The 25,827-nt window shown below is 43.5% G+C and overlaps 2 protein-coding genes and 1 pseudogene across 3 annotated transcripts; 2 read left to right on the forward strand and 1 right to left on the reverse strand.

Annotated features, from left to right (window-relative positions):
- Positions 1 to 1,292: 1,292 nt before the first annotated feature.
- Positions 1,293 to 2,446, forward strand: LOC111976057 (cilia- and flagella-associated protein 144-like). Of its 2 annotated transcripts, none has more exons than XM_024004778.2 (4): positions 1,293 to 1,543; positions 1,674 to 1,736; positions 1,971 to 2,074; positions 2,255 to 2,446. In XM_024004778.2, exons 1-4 carry the CDS (start codon positions 1,297 to 1,299, stop codon positions 2,366 to 2,368), a joined length of 528 nt encoding a protein of 175 aa, XP_023860546.1. In that variant the 5' UTR covers positions 1,293 to 1,296; the 3' UTR covers positions 2,369 to 2,446. The 2 variants fall into 2 exon arrangements, with proteins under 2 accessions (XP_023860546.1, XP_023860547.1); XM_024004779.2 differs by having other exon boundaries at positions 2,265 to 2,446.
- Positions 2,447 to 5,414: 2,968 nt separating this feature from the next.
- On the reverse strand, positions 5,415 to 9,671 carry LOC111975819 (probable rRNA-processing protein EBP2). Its single transcript, XM_024004430.2, has 9 exons — positions 9,468 to 9,671; positions 9,252 to 9,335; positions 8,938 to 9,113; positions 8,698 to 8,821; positions 6,778 to 6,867; positions 6,595 to 6,670; positions 6,332 to 6,461; positions 6,003 to 6,198; positions 5,415 to 5,848 (listed from the first exon to the last, which is right to left on the reverse strand). Exons 1-9 carry the CDS (start codon positions 9,594 to 9,596, stop codon positions 5,801 to 5,803), a joined length of 1,053 nt encoding a protein of 350 aa, XP_023860198.1. The 5' UTR covers positions 9,597 to 9,671; the 3' UTR covers positions 5,415 to 5,800.
- Positions 9,672 to 10,318: 647 nt separating this feature from the next.
- Positions 10,319 to 25,827, forward strand: part of LOC111975491 (cilia- and flagella-associated protein 57-like) — a 20,690-nt pseudogene continuing 5,181 nt past the window's right edge.

Below are 25,827 nucleotides of genomic sequence, written 5' to 3' on the forward strand. Positions count from 1 at the left end.
TGTATGTAAACTTCCGACTTCAACTGTATATACATATATWTTTTTTTGCGACTGCACTTGAAGAAATGTTCAAAGTTCTTGAAATGTTCCATATTGACAGACCTTATTGTCTTAAAGTAACGATGGACTGTCGTTTCTCTTTGCTTATTTGAGCTGTTCTTGCCATCATATGGACTTGGTCTTTTACCAAATAGKGCTATCTTCTGTATACCACCTCTAGCTTGTCACAACACAACTGATTGTCTCAAGCGCATTAAGATGGAAAGGAGCAGATCATGTAAAGATTAAAACCCCAATAGCGTTTGATATAGTACCTCTAGCTAGATATCAAACAAGCATACTTGGTTTAAATTGATCGGAAAACATGTTCTTTGATGTTTTTCAATTGCCAACGGTGCAGTAAATTGGTTTAATGGAGGCCTACAAGCAGTGGTGTTGTGCTGCTGGAGTGCCTCAATTGTTATATTTTGAGAATAAAAGTAGCTGTTACAAATATTTCTGGAAAATGATTTCTGAAGCTGAATCAATGTCCCGTAACATCACATAATGATGAATTGGTATTTTACATAACAGAAGCAAATATAATAGCATAGCATAGCAGGCCTATAACGTTAACGTTACACCATCCACAGGGATGCTGGCCGATGTTGACCCTAATGCTTCCCACAGTTGTGTTAAGTTGGCTGGATGTCCTTTGAGTGGTGGACCATTCTTGATGAGCACGGGAAACTGTTGAGCGTAAAAAAAAAACAGCAGCGTTGCAGTTCTTGACACAAACTGGTGCGCTGGTACGGACTACCCCGTTCAAAGGCACATTTCACCGGTAAAACGTGAAGAAMTATCATTCATGATTGACAGTGATGATGGCCTATTTTGAAATGAGRTACGCCTAACTTGGTGTTCGAGGTTATTAAAAATATATAATTTTCTTGAAACAATATGTGTGGGCTTAGACAGACGTTGCAATTGGAGGATGCATTTTATGCATATTCTATAATAATAGTAAATAGTTTACATCTGTCAACATTTTATTGAGAAATGCGGTCCTGCACCTAAAAAAATAGCATTACACCACAAGACAGAAATAATGTACTCTCTCCGCTATCAGGGCAAGAGCACAGTACTACAGCCCCTGTAGCTCTGCACAGATATAAAGGCAATTTAATTTCATCCATGGCTGTGACTGATATAAAATGAGTACTGTGCGCCCTCGTGTGGCCACTAAGTACCCGTACATTCTATCTGGGCTTCTGYTTATGGTTGCTAGGCAACGAGAGAACAAAATAATTTTTGCGAATGATACACTTTGTATTTCGTGTCGTGGGCTGGTTTGCTATAAAGCTGCACACTACGTATCGTCTCTCGTCTTTTTTCTGTATTGTATCCGAATTTATACAAACCAGGATGGCATCGACTAAGCAGTCAAAAGAAAAGGATCCTGCGGATATTGTTAATCAGAACGCAATTCACATCGAGACCATAAAGAAAGAGAATAAGAGCCAAAAAGTGTACACGCTATTTAGCATCAACCCGTACAAAAGATGTAAGCACATTCCACCTCTGTAGAAAGATGTGTGGACTAATGTGAACGAGGAGGAATTTCATGATGAATTATGTGAACGAGGAGGAATTTCATGATGAACAACCACTTTTTCTCATCTTTCACTTCTCAGTTCACATTTTGACTGACAAACCTATGGCTGGCAACAAGACACACGACAAAGTGCAGGAGGACCGTAAGTATGCCTAATAGCTCTTCAATGTTATGAGATGTTGGCCAGTCTGTTAGATCAGGGTTTCCCAAACTGTCCTGGGGCCCTCAGTGTTCACGTTTTGATCTTTACCCAAGGACAGCTGATTAAAATAACCAACTCSATTATTTGAAATAGCTGTGTAGTGCGGGGGCAAAAACCAAAACGTGCACCCAGGACAGTTTGGGAATCCCTGTCTAAGATTGTTTTATCCCCCAGCTGCTTTCCTAAGGGCCCTCCACAGGGCTTGTTTGGAGCCAACCAAGAAATACACTCACCCCCAAACTGAGAGCCAGGAGATAGGCTGGATATCCAGACCTCTGGTAAGAAACCCCTCTTTGTGAGTGATGATCAGGAAAATAGCTACTTTTCAAAATGGTTTGACAAGTTGTCCCCTTTACTCCCAGGTATTTGTTGTAACAAGTTGTCATGTCCCCTGTCTGAGTGTCCTAAGCCTGTTGTGGCACTGTTACAGCCCTCTAAATTAGCTTTTCTGCCCTGAGATTGTTTCAGATCGCAGCGATAGAAGACTGAACTGGTCACGGCAGAACTCCGAGATCACCAAGTACATGGATGCAGCATGGCGTCTGAAAGAACAGACACAGAACCTGGGTTAGATCTACAGCCTACCAGACTGAATTATGATAACCTGGTTCATTGGTCTCTTTACTGGATAAAATGTTTATGGAAACACAGCTATGAAGAATATTACTTTACTGTCCAAAGGAAACACAATGTAACTGGTTGCAGGCAGACCTAATGTAATTAAGCAATAAGGCCCAAGGGGGTGTGGTATATGGCCAATATACCACAATATACCACATATATTGGTATATATACCAATATACCACGTATATGGCCAATATACCACAGCTAAGGGCTGTTCTTGTGCACAACCTGTAGCCATGGTATATTGACCATGTACCACAAACCCCCAAGGTGCCTTAATAACCTCTACTTCATCACCCTCCCGGATCCGGGATCCTCCTCATCAAAAAAGCTGACTAGCCTAGCCTAACGGGACAGGGATATCATATAATATAATTTTCATGAAATCACAAGTCCAATACAGCAAATGAAAGATAAACATCTTGTGAATCCAGCCATCATTTCCAATTTTGTTTAAAAGGTTCTTTACAGCGAAAAACACCAATATCGTCATCTTAGTATTTAGCTAACCACATAATGCCAAAACACAAACCAATACTCCTTCACCTATGATTTCCTCCCCGCCATAAGGCTCCTTTCCACAAACCCGACACCAAAATTAGAGGATAAAAATAGTACACAACCCAAGGAAACACTTCATCAGAATGCGAAGTCTGTATAACGTGCTATTAACAATACATTTATGTTTTGTTCTAAAATGTGCATATTTGAGGTATAAATCATAGTTTTACATTGCAGCCACCATCAAAAATAGCACCAACAGCACCAGAATAATTACAGGAAGCAACGTGAAACATAAAAATCTCATAAAACATTTAAGAAAATACATGTGTACAGCAAATGAAAGATAAACATCTGTGATCCAGCCAATATTTCGATTTTTAAGTGTTTTACAGCGAAAAGACAATATAGAATATATTAGCTTACCACAATAGCCAAACACAAACGCATTTATTCACCGCAAAGGTAGCTTTGCAAAAACAGCAATAGATATAAATGAATCACTACATTTGGACAACTTCATCAGATGACAGTCTTATAACATCATGTTATACAATACATTTATGTTTTGTTCGAAAAATGTGCATATTTAGAGCTGCAAATCGTGGTTATACATTGTGAATACGTAGAAACATTTCCCAGAATGTCCGGAGATATTTTGGACACTCACCCAATCTGACCAAAGAACTCATCATAAAAATACTTGCTTGTATGTAAAGTTTATGGCCATGAAAGCTACACTGTTCTTAATGCAACCGCCGTGTTAGATTTAAAAAATAACTTTTACACAACATACAGCTTGGGTTATTGTGAGACACGCCACCAACACGCGGAGAATAGACAACATATTAAACAAAAATACGAAATAACATCATAAATGTTCTTTATTTTTGCTGAGCTTCCATCAGAATGTTGTACAAGGAGTCCTATTTCCAGAATAAATCGTTGTTTGGTTTTAGAAAGTCCATTTTTTCTGTCGAATTCTCGCCACAATCTAGCCAAGGTGCTAACATTCCCATCCTCTCTTGCGCAAAGAACAGAAAAATCCAAAGTCCCAATAAACGTTGAATAAACTGATAAAATTCGGTTGAAAAAACCTACTTTATGATGTTATTATCATATGTATCAAATAAAATCAGAGCCGGAGATATTCGCCGTGTATACGAACGCTTTTCAGAAGATTGCGAGGTCCCTCGCGAACCGTCGAAGACAAAGAAAATACCGGACCTGTCACTCAAAAGCTCTTGTTCGGCTCGACCAAGCTAGGACACCCCATTCCACCTTCACAGCTGTTGACATCTAGTGGAAGGCGTATGAAGTGCATGCATATCGATAAATAAAAGCCAGTTGAATAGGCAGGCCCTGAAACAGAGCTCGGTTCAGATTTTTCACTTCTATATGGAAGTTTGCTGCCAAATGAGTTCTGTTTTACTCACAGATATAATTCAAACAGTTTTAGAAACTTGAGTGTTTTCTATCCAATAGTAATAATAATGGATATTGTATGATCTAGAACAGAGTACGAGGCCGTTTCATTTGGGCACGATTTTCCCCAAGTGAAAACAGCCGCCCCCGCTCATTGACCAAGAAGTTTGCTATTGGTTACCAACATAATTAGAAGAGTGAAAATAAATAGTCACACCCGTGGTATATCAGACCGTATACCACGGCTTTCAGTCAATCAGAACCAAGGCTCGAAACACCCAGTTTATAACAAACAAGAGAGAAACATGAAGCAGCATACTAATCAATTATTCAAGTTAAACAGATGCAGGTGTAKCCTGGTCCCAGATCTGTTTGTGCTCTTGCCATCTCCATCAGTCATTGTCAAGCAAAACTCAGCATGAAATTAGCTGGTATAATAGCACAAACAGACTGGCACTCAGGCTAGAGAAGGGGTTATTCTTGCCTAAAATGTGCCAACTATTGTCATACCGGCAACAAATGAAGAGAACCTGTTTGCAGAAGAAACATTTACCCAGATCTATAGAAAGTAACACATTGGCCCACTACACATTAATAATATTGATACATGGAAAAGGCCAAACATGACAGCTGTTCAATATTAGAAATGTCACATCACTAAAGGTAGTGAATCAGAGGGTCAATAAGCAGACTTGCAAAGTGTGCATTTTACAAAAATCTATSAAGTATTTACTCAAACTAGATGACATACATTTGTGGAAGTGGCYTCATCATTGTTTTCACTTTCAGCAAATCGTTCAACAAACGTAGACGCCTTACAACAATGTATAAAGATCTCCTTTAAAAGATACATGGATTTATTTTACTGACGATAATAAAAATGTCATTGTACGTTGATGTCCATATTCATGTTAGGGGTTTAAACCATTAAAAAAAAAACATTGAATTTGGCATGTTTGGTACCGCTCTGTCCGGTTTTCATATGGAGACATTCTAAAGCTTGCATGCAGCCATGTCCACATGTTGTAGCCTTGGTGATACTCTAGGAAGGACATGGTGTAGCCTTGGTGATACTCTAGGAAGGACATGGTGTAGCCTTGGTGATACTCTAGGAAGGACATGTTGTAGCCTTGGTGATACTCTAGGAAGGACATGTTGTAGCCTTGGTGATACTCTAGAAAGGACATGTTGTAGCCTTGGTGATACTCTAGGAAGGACATGGTGTAGCCTTGGTGATACTCTTGGAAGGACATGGTGTAGCCTTGGTGATACTCTAGGAAGGACATCTTGGGAAATCATCACACAAAGGGCCTCCACATCAGTCCACTGCCCCAAGGGCTCCATGAAGGGTGGTGTGTGTGATCAAGAAGAGAAAGAGAGGACTTCTCTCTAATATTACTTCCTTCCAGAAGTTGGGATGCAGTGTGCAAAGACCAAAGACAACACACACCTCTTTAGGAGCGACCCTTCATCTTCTTGTGTGCATTCTTGCCCAGTCGTTTCTGAAGAAATAGAAGAGAAAAAACAAGGATCAAAATGACAAAATAACTAACYTTTTTCAATAACAAACAAAATGTACCAACACTATAAACACAACATTTTAATTCAAAAAATGTTATGTTGTATGACCCAATCATGGTTGTCTGTCTGACTTACAGTCCCTCCTTTGGCGGGGCCCCTTCCGCCTGGTCCTGCTTTGCCTCCTTTCCCCCCCTTTCCTCCTTTCCCATGAGCCACCTTGGCTCGGAACCCTGACACATCGTTGTGGCTGTCCTTGGTGTTCCACTTGGTTCCACTTTTCTTCCCGCCAAAGCCAAACCTCTGGTCTTTATACTTCCTCTTAGCATTGGGCCTGTCAAGTCAGAGACTTCAGTTTTAGTCCAAGTACATATAGATTTGGTATAAAAGCACTRAATACAATGAATATAGGTAGGTAGTTGAATAAGCATCGTGAACAACATTCCCACGTCTGTGCGGCATCTTACCCTTTCTTGTTCATGGCCTTTTTATCAGGTGTTTGGCCACCGGCCCCTTTCCCTGCACCTCCTTTAGCTGGAGCGCCTCCTTTAGCAGTCTTCTGATCTCCTTCCAGGAAGTCCAGTTTGTCAGTCATGCCTACGAGAGGAGGGTGTTCACCGTTATGAATCACATTTAGCAGATGTCACCCAAATCAACTTACCAACCAAAATAGTGCAAACAAGATGGGTGACTTGGGTGGTAAACAAAACATGTGGAACTGAGGACCCACCTTTTTGATACCTCTTCACTGCAGACATCATGGCCTTCTTCTCCTTCTGTCTCTTCTGAATAACCTCTACTTGTACCTACAACAACAAATTTCATAAGATCACATTCACCAAGAGGACATAATATTAGAGTCAAATTCCAGTGAGACCCCCACTGCTGTCGTGTAAGATGAATGGAGACTGACCTTCTTGCCATACTTTCTTTGTTCTCTTAGTTTCTTGGCCTTTTCCGACTTCTCCATCATGATCTGCTTCRTGATGAGTTTCTTCCTGATCTGTAGGAAAAGATAAAGGATCGCATTATTGATGACCACACYAGTGTTTCCGTGACAGTCAACCAGATTTGAAATTGCTGGACAAATGTGCATATCAAATAGAATCTCAGTTGGATGCCAGCCACGTGTAGGGTAAAGCGTAATTCATGGTCCACAGACACTAGGMGTCGATAGTCCGCCGCCCCATTGTGACATACTTAGCTACACTGCTCTGAGACAAACAGCCGCGAGGGACGAACAGCCCGAATGTGCACATCCCTACAATTCCCACCAAATACGTCTCCGGTACGCATCCTTTATTCATTAGAATGCATTGACAGTGACACAAATTTCTTGAACTGCTCTGAGAATTAGAAAAGTATGAAAGCCAACAGTCCAATATTCTAGAACACCGCTGTGCGTATGCATACACAATTTGGACTATGTTAAATTCTTAATGCTTTGTTAGGAGTGCCCACTGCCGATTCATTGTGACCGTCACGGAAATTAATGCAATTATAATACAAGAAATGATAGCCTACCAAGTGCATGTTGGCTCCTTGCACAAAGCATGTCCCCCTCCATCCATTTAGCTTGCCAATATCCTCTGCTGCTGCGGAGTCAATTTATTTTTCCACTTGTCTGTGCCTCCATCCTTGGTAAAGTAGCTAGTTAGCTATCAAGCAAGCGKCACAGTTTTTAGCATTTTTAAGCCAACTACTCGACCAGGCATTAGATCAGTGGAATACTCCTCCTTGGTGGACTAGGTATGAAAAAGTTCTCTTTTATGAAGAGTAATCTAGCAAAACGTCATAAAATACCAAAACACTTCTCCCGTGTGCWTACAGTTGTGTCCGTCAACATTGTGGTGATACTGATGGTTTCTCGGGACTGATTGCTTCTACGGTTGTGGCTACAAAGTACAACTATGGGAATAGTAGTGACTTTACGTAGTAGGTTAGGAGAATTAGGTCAAGGTTAGGGAAAGGGTTATGCTTAGCTAAAATACTGCAGCTGTACTCCATCTAGCAACAACCTTAAAATCCATCTGTTCCGAGAATCCACCAGTATTACAACACCACTACCATGATACAATGTTGCAAGTTCCTTAGAAAGCACAAGTGCAAGACAGGTTGTCTTCTAATTGCATAATCGGTCTGAACCAACCTCCAACACATAGCCAATGTGATTTACAGAGGATATTTATTTTCATCACGATACCTTTTGCAAATCAATGTTTATTAGTCTTCATGCATGTATCTACCAAAAGCCTGCAAAAACATTGACCACTCCCTTTGTTTTAACACTCGCTGTTTATTATCTATGGTCACTTTACCTACATGTTAGTCGAGGTAATTTGTACCTGTATATAGCCTCGTTATTGTTAATTTATTGTGTTAGTTTWAATKKTTTACTTCAGTTTATTRAGTAAATGTTTTCTTAACTCTATTTCTTGAACTGCATTGTAAGTAAGCAGGTAGCTTCTTACTTACGATGGCTACCCGGGGCAGCAACCGAAAGGTTTGAAGATCGAATCCCCGAGCTGACAAGGTAAAAATCTGTCATTCTGCCCTTGAACAAGGCAGTTCCTAGGCCGTCTGACTTGCCTAGTTAAATAAACGTTTACACACACACACACATATATATACATACAAAAAACTTTCAGTGTAAGGTTGTTATACTCAGCAAATAAAAGTGACTAATAAAATGTGATTTGAATTACTGGCTAAAGGAATAGCTGAACAACATTACTATTCAACAGTTTGTTGAATTCAACAGTACTATTCCACATACATATAAAGACAGATGGCAAGATCTCTCTGGGAGTAAGGSCAGATCAGGACATCCTACCTTCTGCATTTGCTGGTCTGACTTGGCCATCTCTGCAAAGTAGTCCTCGGGTCTCTTGGTGGCTATCTTCAGCTTCAGTAGCCGGGGCATCGCTTCCAGAACAGCTTCTTGGGCTTGACGGTAACTGGAAGAGACCAATGAAAGAGAGGATATGTTTTACAATTGCTATGACTAGGACAGCACCATGACAACAAATTATCTGTCCACTGATATGAGCCTGTATGGACATTAGACACTCACAAGAACATCTCTCTCTGGAAGTCGTCATCTGGGTTGATGTCTTCGCTGGCCTTGTTGTCGAGTCTGCCCTCGGACTTGGCAACGACGTCATCAGCGGGGAGATTGACCATGTCCAGCCTCTCTATCCAGGGTAGTGTGTTCTTACGAAAGTCAGCGAGGCATTGTTTCAAACCCGCCTGTCCACAACCACGAATCAAATATGGATCATATTAGAACAGCCAATCATGTGTGACTTATGAGTCGAATAAAGCATGAATGAGAGATAGACAAGGGTGGCTTTCTGGTCGCAGACACGTGCRCATGTCAACACTCACCACATTGTTGACAATCTTCTTTGGTTCTTGTGTTGTAAAGTTCAACCCAGGCTTTAACARTCCCTTTGCGAATGCATCTTGAAGCTAATGAAAACGAAAAACACAGCACAGTTACGCCTTGTAAAGCACCTACACAACGTTAACGGATACATTGTTAGTTAACTAGCTAGCTAACCTGGCTAATGTTAGCTAGCACGCTATAAAATACCCGGTTACCTCTCCGTCAGATAATTCGCTGTCCTCCTCAGACGTCTCACCTAACTGCTCGTCATCTTCAATAATATCCATGGTATTGTTAACGAGAATGATTGGATACAAACAGTGATTTTGTGKACCAAATACCATAAAATCCGTGCTCACATGGAGCGGTTCACGTGAGAAGGAATTGGCGTCTGTAAAGGGTACACCGAAAATGTCTTCCGGTGAAACACCCGCCCCGAAGTAATCAAAGGTTCCTATCCGAAGTTTTATTTTGCAGTTTTTACAGCTCTCRTGTATAACTCGTGAAAAAAGGACCAGAGGACAATAAACCTTCTTCGTGTGAATTTCCGACATATATTCGATTTATAATGATATAGGTGTATGCTTTAATTAGTTATATTCGTTACTTATTATGTAATTATACATTGTATGAAAGCTTCTCCATAGTGATAGAATTTAACGATAACATTMTATTCATATTATTTTCCACACTTCGGCAAAAATAGCATGTCAATCTCTGGACGTCTCACTGTATTCAAATTAAGTAATTAATAAGGAGTTTTGCAGAATAAACACAATTATTTATTCATTTGTATTTTCAATACAGGTAAGTAGCTGCCTAGTAAAATAAGACGATAATTTATTTTCCAAGTTGACCTTTACGGTTCCAGATAACTCTATAAAAAGTATTGAAGATCAGGAGTTGTAGATGTAAGCTTCAAGGGATAGGAGGCAATTTCAGATTAAGGTGAAAATGATTAATATGGCCATACAGAATTGAATTAGTATCCTTCCGACTTTTGCCTACCACATAAAGATACAAATCCTTCTAAATTATTTTTCTTCTTTCCCTTTTACTGGCAGATTTTAGTCTGCAGTTTTGACGTGACAGGRCTGTGTGATGTCTGCAGTGGTGGCCCAGTGTCACTACAGCTTTGGTCTGCGGACCGGCGTGGCAAATAACCTGTGCTACTTTGATGAGCAGACTGTCATCTTCCCATCTGGGAACAACTGTGTTCGTTACAACATCGATCAGAAATGGCAGAGGTTCATCCCAGGTATTTGCYACGCTCACTTCTCAGGATTACAACAATATGTCTAGGGTCAGGGTGTTTTATAGATGYTTAGTGTTTCTGACAGTACAGCACTCTCTGAAATCTTTTCATCGACAAACATAAACCTGGTATTCAAAACAGAATTAGCTGTTAACAACCTGTTCAATTTATCCAACTTCCAGTTATGTTTTCTTTGTGATTCATCCTTGATTTTGCTTCTCAGGTTTGGAGAGGAGTCAGKGGATGTACGCCCTGGCCATCAGCTCAAACCGCCGCTACCCGGCAGTGTCGGAGCGTGGCGAGAGGGCCACCATCACCGTGTATGACCTGCAGCACGAGCAGAGCCGGAAGAGGAAGGTGCTGAGTGGAGGGGACATCCCTGTCCATGAGTTTGTCTCCATGGCGTTCTCCACTGACTCCAAGTACTTCATCGGCCAGTCAGCGGCGCCAGACTACACCCTCTTCTATTGGATGTGGGAGAAGCAGAAGATCATGGCCATGGTGAAGACCACTGTGGCCGCTAACCCAGTCAACCAGGTGAGGTCGGACTGCTCTCTTGTTAGCAGTGGTGTAAAGTACTTCAGTAAACATACTTTAAAGTACTACTGAAGTCGTTTTTTGGGGTATCTGTACTTTACTTTACTATTTATATTTTTGACAATTTTTATTTTTTACTTCAGTACATTCCTGAAGAAAATAATGTACCTTTTACTCCATACATTTTCCCTGACACCTAAATGTACTTTGAATGCTTAGCAGGACAGGAAAAATATAAAATTCACACACTTATCAAGAGAACATCCTTGTTTATACTGGCTTCTGATCTGGCGACTCACTAAACACACATGCTTCATTTGTAAATTATGTCTGAGTGTTGGAATGTGCCCTGGCTATCTGTAAATTAAAAGAAAAGAAAATGGTGCTGTCTGGTTTGCTTAATATAAGGAATTTGAATAATTTATACTTTTACTTTTACTTTTGATACTTAATTATATTTAAAACCAAATATTTTTAGATTTTTACTCAAGTAGTATTTACTGGGTGATTTTCACTTTTTCATTTTCTATTAAGGTATCTTTACTTTTACTCAAGTATGACAATTGGGTACTTTTCCCACCACTGCTTGTTAGTGGGGCCAGGGAAGCGTCCTTKGCAATGAAATGGTGGTGTGGAATGATCAGCATGTTCATTCAAAATAGCAGTGTTATTTTTCCATTTAAAAGGCATTAAATAACCTTACGGGTCCTTGCTCTGTTGTAGTATCAACTCTGTAGCTRATCGGACACATACTAATTTACTTACACAAGCTATATTTCAATGGCACTGTCTCACACTATATGTTTCCAGGTCAGTTTGAACCCATAGGACAACACCCAGATCTGTGTGAGTGGGAATGGGGTCTTCAAGCTGTTCCGCAATGCAGAGGGGGCTCTGAAGYAGTCCACCTTCCAGAAGCTGGAGACCCATAACTTGTTGTCCCATGCCTGGGTGTCTGAGGACAGGGTGATAGCCGGGACAGAGGCAKGGAGGCTGATGGTGTTTGAGTCTGGAGACCTGCGATGGGATATGTGTGTGTCCACCAAGACCACCATGTCACAGGACCCAGAGAGGTGGGCACAGGGAGAAAAAGACAACCTGGGGCTGAAAGAACTCCAAACAGATGTCACCAACACATTGTAAGAATGACCATGTTGTACAGTTTTCAATTTAAAAAAAAATACTTTTTACAGTGCAAAGGGAAATKATGAATAGTCCCTTCCTCAGTTGCCTCGGGTTACAGTCATCACAGCGTACTCCAAAGGCTTTGCCTGCTCGGCCGGTCCTGGGACTGTGTGTCTGTTTTGTGTGTCTGTTTGAGAGAACCGACGATAAGGACAACTACAGGAAGACCAGGGAGATAAGGGTAAGAAAGCTTTCACCTTGCTTCGTTTCCATCACTCTTTCCAGCAATATGTTGTATAGAACTAAGCTCATTATTTGTGTGTGTGTGTGTGTGTTTTATTTTAAGAGTTTTATGAAATTATGAAAGAGATTGGTGTGTTTTTTCACTATCTAATCATGGCATGGGGTTGCTCAATGACAGACATGTATTTGTTTAAATCTATAATGGTGTATGGTTTCACTTCAGAGAGACAAATAATCATGTTTTTTGCTAAATGCTACATATTCGTCTCACTCTCAGAGAAATAAGTAGTACTGCTAGGTTTTACACAGTCAAATGTAACAAATAACTACATTTTTAATTAATACATTTATATTATATTTGGCATTTTAGTCATTTAGCAGATGCTCTTTTCCAGAGCGACTTACAGTAAGTGCATTCATCTTAAGATAGCTAGGTGAGACAAGCACATATCACAGTTAAATATACAGGATACGAACATTCCATTCCAGCTAAACAGTGGATACATAGTGTTTAGCAAAAATTTAAAAAAATCATACACATCTAAAATCTTGGAATTAAAATTCTGAGAACAGTAATACTTTACACACACACACATTAAGTTACCCATAAGCAAGCATTTCTGATGAAGAAACACAAATGGGAAAAATTGATGGACATAACATTTTGGAAATAAACTGTCCCATCCAGATCCCCCCCAGACCAGTGTAGCCACGAGCCCAGCTAGGCAGAGCAGCAGCAGATTGTCTCTCTGGTCATCAGTCCGTCAGAGGAGACTGTAGTGACCAGTACAGACCAGGGTCAGCTCTACATTATCACCCTGTCCTCTGCTGAGATRAGCAAGGTGGAGCAGGCTCAGTTTGAGTTCCTGTCCTATTCCTTCCACTCCTTGTCTATCACTAGTCTGTCCATATGTATCTGTAAGCCCTTCATCGCTACCTGTTCCCTGGACCAGTTCGTACGCATCTGAAACTTCGAGACCAAGTAAGAGTTAGTCTCACTGGCCTCACTATCCCTTCAAGAAAATCTGGACTTGATGTCAAATCTGTGGGATCGTCTCAGGTCTCAGCTTGTTTTCTATTCTCAATGGTAGTTATATCTGAGGACGTTTCTTTCATGACCTGGCTTCTAGTGTTTTTTTAGACTCTCAGCCCTTATTCAGGTCCATCTCCCTCTCCCTTCCCCTTTAGCCTTTTATCAGGTCCGTCTCCCTCCCCTTCCCCTTAGCCTTCAATCAGGTCCGTCTTCTCCCTTCCCCTTTAGCCTTTTATCAGGTCCGTCTCCCTCTCCCTTCCCCTTCAGCTTCTATCAGGTTCGTCTCCTCTCCCTTCCCCTTTAGCCTTTTATCAGGTCCGTCTCCCTCTCCCTTCCCTTTAGCCTTTTATCAGGTCCGTCTCCCTCTCCCTTCCCCCTTTAGCCTTTTATCAGGTTCGTCTCCCCTCCTTCCCCCTTAGCCTTTTATCAGGTCTGTCTCCCTCTCCTCTCCCTTCCCCTTCAGCCTTTTATCAGGTCGCCTCCTCTCCCTTCCCCTTTAGCCTTTTATCAGGTCCGTCTCCCTCTCCTTCCCCCTTAGCCTTCTATCAGGTCAATCTCTCTCTCCCTTCCCATCAGCACCCTGGAGCTGTATAAGGAGTTCCAGGAGGAGGCATTCAGCATTGCCCTGCACCCCTCTGGCCTGTTTGTCCTGGTGGGATTCTCTGACAAGCTGAGGCTCATGAACCTGCTCATAGACGACGTCAGGACCTTCAAGGAGTTCAACGTCCGAGGCTGTAGAGAGGTCAGAATTAAGAATTCTCAATGCCAACAGTAGCTCATTGTAGATAGCTGAACATCACTGGCACTCAAACATTCATTTCTAGCTATTCCTGCTCTCACAGTGYACTGTATGCTTTGCCTTTCAGTGTGCCTTCAGTCACGGAGGACAMCTGTTTKCTGCAGTGAATGGAAATGTCATTCATATCTACTCCAGCACCACCTTCGAGAACGTCCTCAACCTCAAGGGACACAAKGGGAAGGTGAGGGGCGCTGATGGTTTACTGCATGATTTATCATCAGAGTCAGGCTATTCATACTGACTGCCAACACTTCCAGTAAGCCTCGCCTCAGGCCAACAGTTCTAGGCCATGTGAGCTGGCCATGAAAAACCTTGGCCATAGTTATAGCTTTGAGTTTTTCCTTGTTAATTCTGTTGTTAATTTACCTATCTCGAAAAACTCAAGGTGGCAGAGATAACAGAGGTGACTGCGGGGGTGGTATGTTAGAGTCCTACTTTATGTGTCTCCATCTTCAGGTGCACTCCATAGTCTGGAGTGGTGACGACARCAGGCTGGTGTCGTGCGGGATGGAGGGGGCTGTGTACGAGTGGAACACCCTGACCAGCAAGCGGGAGTCGGAGAGCGTCCTCAAGTCCTGCAGCTACACCGGTGTCACCGTCTCCCGCGACGCCAAGACTATCTTCGCCGTGGGGACCGACTGTACCCTGAAAGAGATCCAGGACTGTCAAGTGAGACCTGAAAACAGTAGCATATGAAATGTTTCTTCCTTTTAGAACGTTGTTTCTGGCCAATGTGCTTCTGTTTCTGCTTGGTCTTTTTGGTCAATTGCTGATGTAAAAAAAGAAGAAAAAGATGAACATTTGTTTGAAATGTTACATGCTCTGACAACTGTGTATTAGTTTTTAAATATAGTCAGTTAAATGTTGGTATAAACTTCTAYGAGGACTTTCTTCCTGATAGCGATAATATAGTTTTAATAATTGAGGGGAGCAGTTAGATCTAATTAGCCAGTTTTCCTTATTCTCACTAGGCRTATGTTTTCCTTGAAAGTGGTGTTGATGGTTTTGAGGGAATATTTTATTTCAAAAAYCTTAATTTCATATTTTTTGCTGGTGTCAGTTTCCAGCTGTGTTATATGAAGTTCTGAAAGGGAAAGTACAAAAATAAGAATGCAACATRCAACAATTTCAAAGATTTTACTGAGTTGCAGGTCATGTAAGGAAATCAGTCAATTACAATAAATTCATTGGGCCCTAATCTATGGATTTCACATGACTGGGAATACAGATGATGCATCTGTTGGTCACAGATACCTTTAAAAAATAAGGTAGGTGCGTGGATCAGAAAACCAGTCAGTATCTGGTGTGACCACCATTTGCCTCATGCAGTTCGACACATCTCCTTCGCATAGAGTTGATCAGGCTGTTGATTGATCAGGCTGTTGATAGTGATCTGTGGAATGTTGTCCCACTTCTCCTCAATGGCTGTGCGAAGTTGCTGGATATTGGCGGGAACTGGAMCACGCTGTCGTACACKTCGATCMAGAGCATCCCAAACATGTTCAACCAAACATGTCTGGTGAGTACATGCAGGCCATGGAAGAACTGGGACCTTTTCAGCTTCCAGAAATTGTGTGCAGATCCTTGCGACATTGCAGTGCATTATCATACTGAAACATGAGGTGATGGCGGCGGATGAATGGCACGACAATGGGCCTCAGAATCTCGTCACGATATCTCTGTGCATTCAAATTGCCATCGATAAAATGCAATTGTGTTCATTGTCTGTAGCTTATGCCTGCCCATACCATAACCCCACCACCACCATGGGGCACTCTGTTCACAACGTTAACATCAGCAAACTGCTCGCCCWCACACAACGCCGTACACGTTGTTTGCCATCTGCCCGGTATWGTTGAAAACGGGATTCATCCGTGAAGAGCACACTTTTCCAGCGTGCCAGTGGCTATAGAAGGTGAGCATTTGCCCACTGAAGTCTGTTACAACGTCAAATTGTAGTCAGGTCAAGACCCTGGTGAGGRGGACGTCATGAGGAGCATGCAGATGAGCTTCCCTGAGAAGGTTTCTGACAGTTTGTGMAGAAATTCTTTGGTTGTGCAAACCCACAGTTTCATCAGCTGTCTGGATCTCAGACGATCCCGCAGGTGAAGAAGCCAGATGTGGAGGTCCTGGGCTGGTGTGGTTACACGTGGTCTATGGTTGTGAGGCCGGTTGGACGTACTGCCAAATTTTGTAAACACCATGTTGGAGGAGGCTAGGGTAGATAAATGAACATTCAATTATCTGGCAACAGCTCTGGTGGACATTCCTGCAGTCAATTGAACCTCCTTCAAACTTGAAACATCTGTGGCATTGTGTTGTGTGAAAAAACTGCACATTTTAGAGGCCTTTTATTGTCCCAGCACAAGGTGCACCTCTGTAATGATCATGCTGTTTCATCATCTTCTTGATATGCCACACCTGTCAGGTGGATGGATTTACTTGGCAATGATGGATTTGCACAATTTGGATGCTTGTGATTGATTTCGGATGTTTATTTCAGCTCATGAAACATGGGACCAACACTTTACATGTTACATTATATTTTTTGTTCAGTGTAAATAGAGTTTCCCATCTCTGTCATAATACCGGAGCAGAGAAGAGAGCCCATTAAATTCACACTCTGCTGTTAGTCTCTCATCTAGTGACGGTCATCCTTTCTGGACAGTCTACAAAACCAGTCAGGAGAGACGATAAAGGCCCCTTGAGTTATTGTCAGATGCTGGAGCTTTGAAAGAAACTCYAACAATCATACATTTTAGCCAGTCTTTCTGAATAKGTCAGTGGTTTGTTGGATGCCACCCAGCCCTTCCCCAGCAGGCTATTTGCAATCCAAATGGTGGTGAAATAAACAAAWATTTCACTGACACACAGATGTAGGATCTTCATTTGACYAGTATTGTSKCAGCAAAATAATCCTGCAGCAACAGGATTTGAAAGTTTAGTCCATAATGTTGCTTGGTCGGTGGTTAGGCTATTAGCARGTCAACATGAGGCTACATGAAAAGTGGAATACTGTTAATATAACTGTGTGTTAGTTTGGATTTTCAGTACATTTATGTAAATCACAAAGCTTATCTGCATTKTCTGGAAAATTCACTGGACAATTCTCAGTAAGWWAAGAGTGATCAAATTAAGATCTGTAATATCCACTTCAATAAATGAGTCCCTGGGGGTAATTTAGCTATGCTTAAACATTACATGTACACTCCTGGATGAGGCTGGCACAATAACTTTAATGTTATGCATGAATGACAACAACACTTTACCTCTGCTGTAATCCTTTCTTGCCATCCCTTGATAGTAGCCAATATATTCACATCAATTTTGTCCCCACCCCCCACCCCTCTCTCTCGCTCTCTTTGTGAGATCCTGCGTGAGGTGCCTGCTGAAGATGTGGCATACACCCCCATCACCATGTCCCGGTCCGGACGCACGCTCTTCACTGGGACCTCTATCGGGACCATCAGGGCCATCAAGTAACCCCTGTCTATCCAGAAGGACTGGATCGAGTATCAGGCCCACTCTTCACCTGTCACCAAAGTACGACAGTGCAATGCCTCCACAAAACAGGAACATACTATGCATTGCAACGCAATACAACGCAGCAAAGTTTGAGCCATTGCAGTGTAATGGACCACACACAAAGCAGTGTATCCTCAGTGATGTATCCTGAACAGAGGCATGTAAAGTGTGTGTCCTTTCTGTGTTCAGATGGTGATCACATTGGATGACCAGTACCTGCTGACGGTGTCTGAGGACTGCTGTCTGCTCATCTGGACGATCATAGACAAGGAGGGCCGCGGCCTGAAGAGAGACAAGGAGATCACCTACGCTGAGGAGATCCTCATCACCAAGTCAGACCTAGAGGAGAAGGTACAGAGATGTAGGATCTTAATTTGAGCCAGTTTGCTATAGGAGGAAAATAATTAACAGGAAATATGAGTTATTACATGGATATAATAAATTGACATTTTTGTCGGGGTTGATACATTTTTCAYAGGGGAAAATCAAGTCTGAAATTTCAAAGTGGAAATTACTAAATTCGGAAGCCTTTTAAACCTCAAATAAAAAATGTCCTGCGTTGCAGTTAAGTTTTCCTGCAACAGGGTGATCAAATGAAGATCCTAGCGTTACACCGACTTGATACATGGGGTGGGGGTGGTTACCTTATTGTAGCTTGCACAGGAGGTTGGTGGCACCTTAATTGGCGAGAACAGGCTTGTGGTAATGGCTGGAGCGGAATCAGTGGAACGGTATCAAATACATTAAACAGATGGCTTCCAGGTGTTTGATGCCATTCCATTTGCACCGTTTCCGGCCATTATTATGAGCCGTTCTCCCCTCAGTAGCCTCCTGTGGTAGGTTTGCAAGAGCCATGCAGTTGCTCATCCTAAAACCTGATTATTCACATTCTCMCTGTCCTTTCCTCTTTCCTCTCCTTATGCCTCCCTTTCTCTCTTCTCCCACTCTCTTCACTTAAGATACTCTCCTCTTCTTCTCTCCCTCTCTCTCTACCGTCTCTCTTTCTCTCCCTCCCCATCCCTCCTTTCCTCCATAACAGAACCAGGTTATGCTGGAGCTGAAGACGCGTGTGGAGGASCTGAAGATGGAGAATGAGTACCAGCTCCGTCTGAAGGACATGAACTACAACGAGGACATCAAAGAGATGTCGGCTAAGTTTGTCGAGCAGATAGAGTCGCTCAAGACCAGGAGACAGGTGAGACAAGGCTTCAAACATAATTAGTTACCTACCTTAATTAAGTTAAGTAAAGAAAGTACTAGTACATGTGATATAATTACCTGAGTGAATTAGAGCAATGAAGATACATTTAGATGGTAAATTGGCTCTGAGATAAACAGATTAATACAGTAAATTATMAAAATTATTAATCTGATGAARTASTTATGTTTACCTTGTCCCAAATAACTCGGAGGACTCTCCAGGTTCGGGAATATTCCTGTCTTATATCAGCTCGCTCTCTGATGGGAGGTGTATAAATATTTGAGTGTCCTTAAAAACATGATCCAAAGTGTTMATTTCAGGCAGCGCTGGTAGGGATATTTAAGACCAACCAAAAGCTGGTTTTAGTGGTAACACAGTTGGTTATGGCATGAATATTGRCAGCGGAAACGCAGCCTATCCAGCCGTGATGCACACTGCCCATAACACGCATGGAACAAGAGTAGCCTAACGTGCTTTTCGTGCCTGTATACGTATTTGGAAACATAAAAAACAAATGTTTTTTCACATTTCGTTTTAAAATTTGGTTAAAAACCGAGCATAGCCTCCCCTCCTCTCAATTACGTTTTTTTTGTCCTGCCCAATGCAATCACAAAGTAGTCAAGACTGTCGATAAAGCGTTTGGCTCTTAATCACCAAAGCTTTATTAAAATGGCCTATCTTGGCCAGGACGCTCTTGAAAAAGAGATTTTAAATCTCAATGAGCCCTTCCTGGTTAAATAAAGGTTAAAGAAAGAAAAAAGAAAAAAATATAAAGATTGAGAGGGGTAAAACAGTGAGCTGACATTGTCAGCATGCCCACATTATTTTAGCCATGCAGGTCCCGTTTTGGAGGTGTGTAAAACCCCCTCCATGATGTAGGCTACGTGTCCATGTCCATCATGAAACGAGAGATGAGAACCTCAGTGAATACCAGTGAACCTCSTATTCAGAAGTCATCTGTAACCTGTAACAATTTCTTGTTTTCCGTTTCATATGTTCAAAACTCAAGCACTCCCTTAGGCCTACTATAACGAGGGCTGGGTCAACAGCAATGCCTGTCTTTTTTGATCCTGCCGATTTTATGATATCATTGCATTTTACATGTATTTATTGTTGTTTAATTTTATTACAACCAATCTTATTAGAATGATTSAACTTCCTGGTTTTATGGTTACAACGTCTGTGGCGCGCATGCAATGGAACTTCTGGAGATGTGTGAATGTGATGTGATCTGTAAGATGGTTACAATTATGTTCATAAAACATAGGCTTGTTTGGGAGCAGTATAACAGTGAGGGGACATTCTCCCTTTCTCTTTATATGGAATCTTTGTCCAGCTACTGTGAAAAGTTTGGATGTGCGTAAAACCCTCCATAGTCTGCATTGTTTTAATATTATATGCCCACGGGGAGAAATTGTGGTGTGTGTAAGTGTTTTTATAACAAGTTGTTGTTTTGTTTTGTTTAGAATTTTATTATAATTATTTGTTTTCTTTTTAGGCTCTATCAATAATGAATTGAATCGTGTTTATTGACAATGTTTGGCGTGTCCCTGCTCAGCCATAATACAGTGTACAGTAGTGGCCTCTATATCAGTGTGAATGCTATTGAAGACATGCAATTACTTAGAACAATGTGAACGGCATAGTTAACATATGTCAAAGATAGGTCTACATTTTGTTATTTCGTTGCTGTAAGCCATTTAACAAACTATAACGSACTAACATTGGAATTGGAGTTGATTCCAAGGCAATATATAAAAGACAGTAATTACACAACTTGAAACAACCACATACAGTATATCGCTATGGAGCACGTTCTGGTTGGCCAGTGAGGGGCCAAGCCTCGACACAACCACAACTTGTTTATTCAACAACCCCCAGCCCTTTCGCGCCAACGCCAGCAAGTGCGCCGATAATTTTGATAGTGAAAATAGCAAAAATATTTCTGACCCCCCCCCGAACCTATAGCGCTACCGCCTGCACTTAGATTTACCATTATATTAAGTTTGTTAAAATAGAGCCCTGAGTCTGTTTACTACAGCTCAATATATACTGAACAAAAATATAAACACAACATGTCAATTTCCATGACCACAAAAAGCTTATTTCTCTGAAATGTTGTGCAGGCATTTGTTTACAACCCTGTTAGAGAGCATTTCTCCTTTGCCAAGATAATCCATCCACCTGACAGGTGTGGCATATCAAGAAGCTGATTAAACAGCATGATTATTACACAGGTGTCCCCACCACCTTGTGCTGGGGACAATAAAAGGCCACTCTAAAATGTGCAGTTTTGTCACACAACACAATGCCACAGATGTCTCAAGATTTGAGGGAGTGTGCAGTTGGCATGCTGACTGCAGGAATTTTCACCAGAGCTGTTGCCAGAGAACTGAATGTTAATTTCTTTACCATAACGCTGTTTTAGAGAATTTGGCAGTACTTCCAACCRGCCTCACAACCGCAAACCACGTGTAACCATGCCAGCCCAGGACCTTCACATCCGGCTTCTTCACCTGCGGGATCGTCTGAGACCAGCTACCCGGACAGCTGATGAAACTGTGGGTTTGCACAACAGAATAATTTCTGCACAAACTGTCAGAAACCGTCTTAGGGAAGCTCATCTGCATGCTCGTCGTCCTCAACAAAGTCTTGACCTGACTGCAGTTCTGGCTCGTAACCAACTTCAATRGGCAAATGCTTACCTTCRATGGCCTCTGGAACGCTGGAAAGTGTGCTCTTCACAGATGAATCCCGGTTTCAACTGTACCRGGCAGATGGCAGACAGCATGTATGGCGTCTTGTGGGCGAGTGGTTTGCTGATATCAACGTTGTGAACAGAGTGCTCCATGGTGGCGGTGGGGGTTATGGTATTGGAAGGCATTAACTACGGACAACGTACACAATTGCATTTTATCGATGGCAATTTGAATGCACAGAGATACTGAGGTCCGTTTACGTGCCATTCATCCGCCGCCATCACCTCATGTTTCAGCATGATAAAGCCCAACCYCATGTTGCAAAGATCTGTACACAATTCCTGGAAGCTGAACATGTCCCAGTTTATCCATGGCCTGCATACTCACCAGACATGTCACCCATTGAACATGTTTGGGATGCTCTGGATTGACGTGTACGACAGCGTGTTCCAGTTCCCGCCAATATCCAGCAACTTCGCACAGCCATTGGAGAGGAGTGGGACAACATTCAACAGCCTGATCAATCAACAGCCTGATCAACTCTATGCGAAGGAGATGTGTTGCGTTTCATGAGGAAAATGGTGGTCACACCAGATACTGACTGGTTTTCTGATCCACACTGTTGTAAAGGAGTGCGTAACCGGCTGCAGGGAAGTCAGGCGCAGGAGAGCAGAAATGGGTAGCAAACGGAGCCCTTTATTGAGGCGAACAAAACACGGCACTCAGAAAACTAAACATACACGGGTTACAATAACCCGGTGCAAACCAGCCTGGAGTACACATATATTTATATATAACAATTCCACACACAGAGGGTTGTATGCAAGACGAGTAATGAGGGAATGCAAACCAGGTGTGTGGGAAAACAAGACAAAACAAGTGAAAACAAGACAAACAAGACAAGACAAAACAAATGGAAAATGAAAGGTGGATCGGCGATGGCTAGAAGACCGGTGACGTCGACCGCCGAACGCCGCCCGAACAAGGAGAGGGACCGATCTCGGCGGAAGTCGTGACAGTACCCCCCCCTTGACGCGCGGCACCGAAGGGTCCAACACGTCCTCCACCGGAACCCAGCACCTCTCCTCCGGACCGTACCCCTCCCACTCCACGAGGTACTGAAGGCCCCTCGCCCGACGCCTCAAATCCAGTATGGAACGAACGGAGTACGCCGGGGCACCCCTCGATGTCCAGAGGGGGCGAAGGAACCTCCCGCACCTCAGACTCCTGGAGCGGGCCAGCCACCACCGGCCTGAGGAGAGACACATGGAACGAGGGGTTAATACGGTAATCGGGGGGAAGCTGTAACCTGTAACTAACCTTGTTCAGTCTCCTCATAACTTTAAATGGCCCCACAAACCGCGGGCCCAGCTTCCGGCAGGGCAGGCGGAGAGGCAGGTTTCGTGTTGAGAGCCAGACCCGGTCCCCCGGTGCGAACACCGGGGCCTCACTGCGGTGACGGTGTGCACTGGTTTTCTGGCGCAGCACGGCCCGCTGGAGGTGAACATGGGCGGTGTCCCATATCTCCTCCGCGCGCCTGAACCAGTCGTCCACCGCAGGAGCCTCGGTCTGACTCTGATGCCAAGGCGCCAGAACCGGCTGGTACCCCAGTACGCACTGGAAGGGGGAGAGGTTAGTGGAGGAGTGGCGGAGCGAGTTCTGAGCCATCTCGGCCCAGGGCACGAACGCCGCCCACTCCCCCGGCCGGTCCTGGCAATAAGACCGCAGGAACCTACCCACATCCTGGTTCACTCTCTCCACCTGCCCATTACTCTTGGGGTGAAACCCTGATCGAGACCCCCAGACGTTCCATGAACGCCCTCCAGGAGGAAACATAAAYCCTCACGTCCTTAGCCAAGGTGGACCACCAGTACTTCCCACTCAAACAGCGCACTGTCCAACCGATCCCTGGATGACCAGAGGAGGGTGACGTGTGAGCCCAGCGGGACACTGGAGGGGAGCGGGCTCTGCACATAACGTCTGCTCAATGTCCGCGTCCAGCTCCCATACTACTGGCACCACCAGGCAGGAGGCCGGGAGTATGGAGGTAGGATCCATGGGCCGCTCCTCTGTGTCATACAGCCGGGACAGTGCGTCTGCCTTCACATTCTGGGAACCTGGACGTCCGCGGGTAGCCAGTAGGTTATCCAGCCAAATGGACAGKTCCACCAGCTGGTCAAAGGKGAGGGTGGTGTCCCTGCAAGCCAACTCCCGACGGACGTCCTCGCACAAACTGCAGCGATAGTGGTCRATCAGGGCCCTTTCGTTCCATCCCGYGCCGGCRGCCAGGGTCCGAAAGTYCATCGCWAACTCCTGGRCGCTCCTCGTTCCCTGCCTCAGGTGGAAGAGACRTTCACCCRCCGCTCTACCCCAGGCGGGTGGTCGAAGACGGCCCGGAAGCGGTGGGTGAAATCCTYGAAGTGGTCCAGCKYCGCATCTCCTTCTCCCCACACAGCGTTGGCCCACTCCAGAGCTTTCCCCAAGAGGCACGAGACGAGGGCGGACACCCTCTCACGGCCCGAGGGATCCGGGTGAACGGTCGCCAGATATAAATCCAGCTGCAGCAGGAAACCCTGGCAGCGTGCGGCCGTCCCATCGTACTCCCYGGGAAGTGCGAGACGAATCCCAYTGGAACCGGGTGCGGAGGGAGTGAGTAGTGGAGACCCCTGTTGTGCTGGTGGGGGCGCTGGAGGGACTCTCTGTCTCTCCCAGTGGTCCATCGTCTGGACGATGGATCATGGCGGCGCCGAGATGGTGAAGCATCGCCGTGTGCTCCTGAACGCGCTCCTCGACTCCGCTACCATGGGTACCTGCTCCTGCTGACTCCATAATTCGGGTGTGGAATTTTGTAATGGAGTGCGTAACTGGCTGCAGGGAAGTCAGGCGCAGGAGAGCAGAAATGGGTAGCAAACGGAGCCCTTTATTGAGGTGAACAAAACATGGCACTCAGAAAACTAAACACACACGGGTTACAATAACCCAGCGCAAACCAGCCTGGAGTACACATACATTTACATATAACAATTCCACACACAGACATGGGGGGAAACAGAGGGTTATATGCAAGACGAGTAATGAGGGAATGCAAACCAAGTGTGCGGGAAAACAAGACAAAACAAATGGAAAATGAAAGGTGGATCGGCGATGGCTAGAAGACTAGTGACGTCGACTGCCGAACGCCGCCCGAACAGGGAGAGGGACCGACCTCGGGCGGAAGTCGTGACAACTATCTTTCCTTTACGGTATCTGTGACCAACAGATGCATATCTGTATTCCCAGTCATGTGATTAGGGCCTAATTTATTTATTTCAATTGACTGATTTCCTTATATGAACCGTAACCCAGTAAAATCTTTTAAATTCTTGCATGTTACGTTTTATATTTTTGTTCAGTATGTACGCTGTAATACTTTTAACACGTTTTAACTTTCARAAGTGTTTAGCTCTCATAATGGTATGCACTGACTTACTTTGCCWTGTAAGAGCCAGCCTTGATAAGAGCCACTGCTAGATCGATACATGGAAATGAAAATTRAAAGTGGCACTGGCTGGGCTGGCTTAAGGTGAACACCTCGGTGAGGTTCATATGTAGATACATCCCTCTCGCTTCACCTCTCTTCATCTCTCCTGTCAGATCTTGAAGACGGAACGAGGCAAGACGGAGTCAGCCAATCAGGAAGCCATGTTCGAGGTGACGGAGAAACACTCCAAAGAGCTGCAGGATCTGGGTGAGTTCTATTCTATTCTATTCTGTTTTATTCTGTTCTATTCTGTTCTATTCTATTTTGATCTATTATATTCTGTTCTATTCTAGCTATTCCATTCTATTCTGTTTTATTCTATTCTCACTTCTTGTACATCTATCGGAAAAGTTGCCTCTAAGTTGAGAAGTATGAGACTTGAATGACTCCCATTTCAGTGTGTACATTGACAGCAGCACCTGATAGTATTGACTGTTGGATCCAGTGTCCTCCTCATATCCTCTCTGACTGCTGCCCTGGAGGATCTCACCCTCCACTATGAGGGGAAGCTGCATGAGAAGCTGCTGGGTTTGGAGCAGGTAGGAGGTATAACATCAAAGGGCTTGTTAGGGAATGTTTGTAGGCGGGATTTGGGGCTTTATATAAAGAGTACTTACAGGTAGGGTCCTGTTTTTTCC

Source organism: Salvelinus sp. IW2-2015, linkage group LG16 (assembly GCF_002910315.2).
Source record: "Salvelinus sp. IW2-2015 linkage group LG16, ASM291031v2, whole genome shotgun sequence".
In the NCBI taxonomy this organism is placed as follows: Eukaryota; Metazoa; Chordata; class Actinopteri; order Salmoniformes; family Salmonidae; genus Salvelinus; species Salvelinus sp. IW2-2015.

Excerpts from the sequence above, each read along its gene's own strand:
- LOC111976057 (XM_024004778.2), top strand. The coding sequence starts at position 1,297 with ATGATACACTTTGTATTTCGTGTCGTGGGCTGGTTTGCTATAAAGCTG. Across the intron at positions 1,544-1,673 it reads CATCAACCCGTACAAAAGAT|TTCACATTTTGACTGACAAA; the intron begins GTAAGCACATTC and ends TTCACTTCTCAG. Across the intron at positions 2,075-2,254 it reads GCTGGATATCCAGACCTCTG|ATTGTTTCAGATCGCAGCGA; the intron begins GTAAGAAACCCC and ends TTCTGCCCTGAG.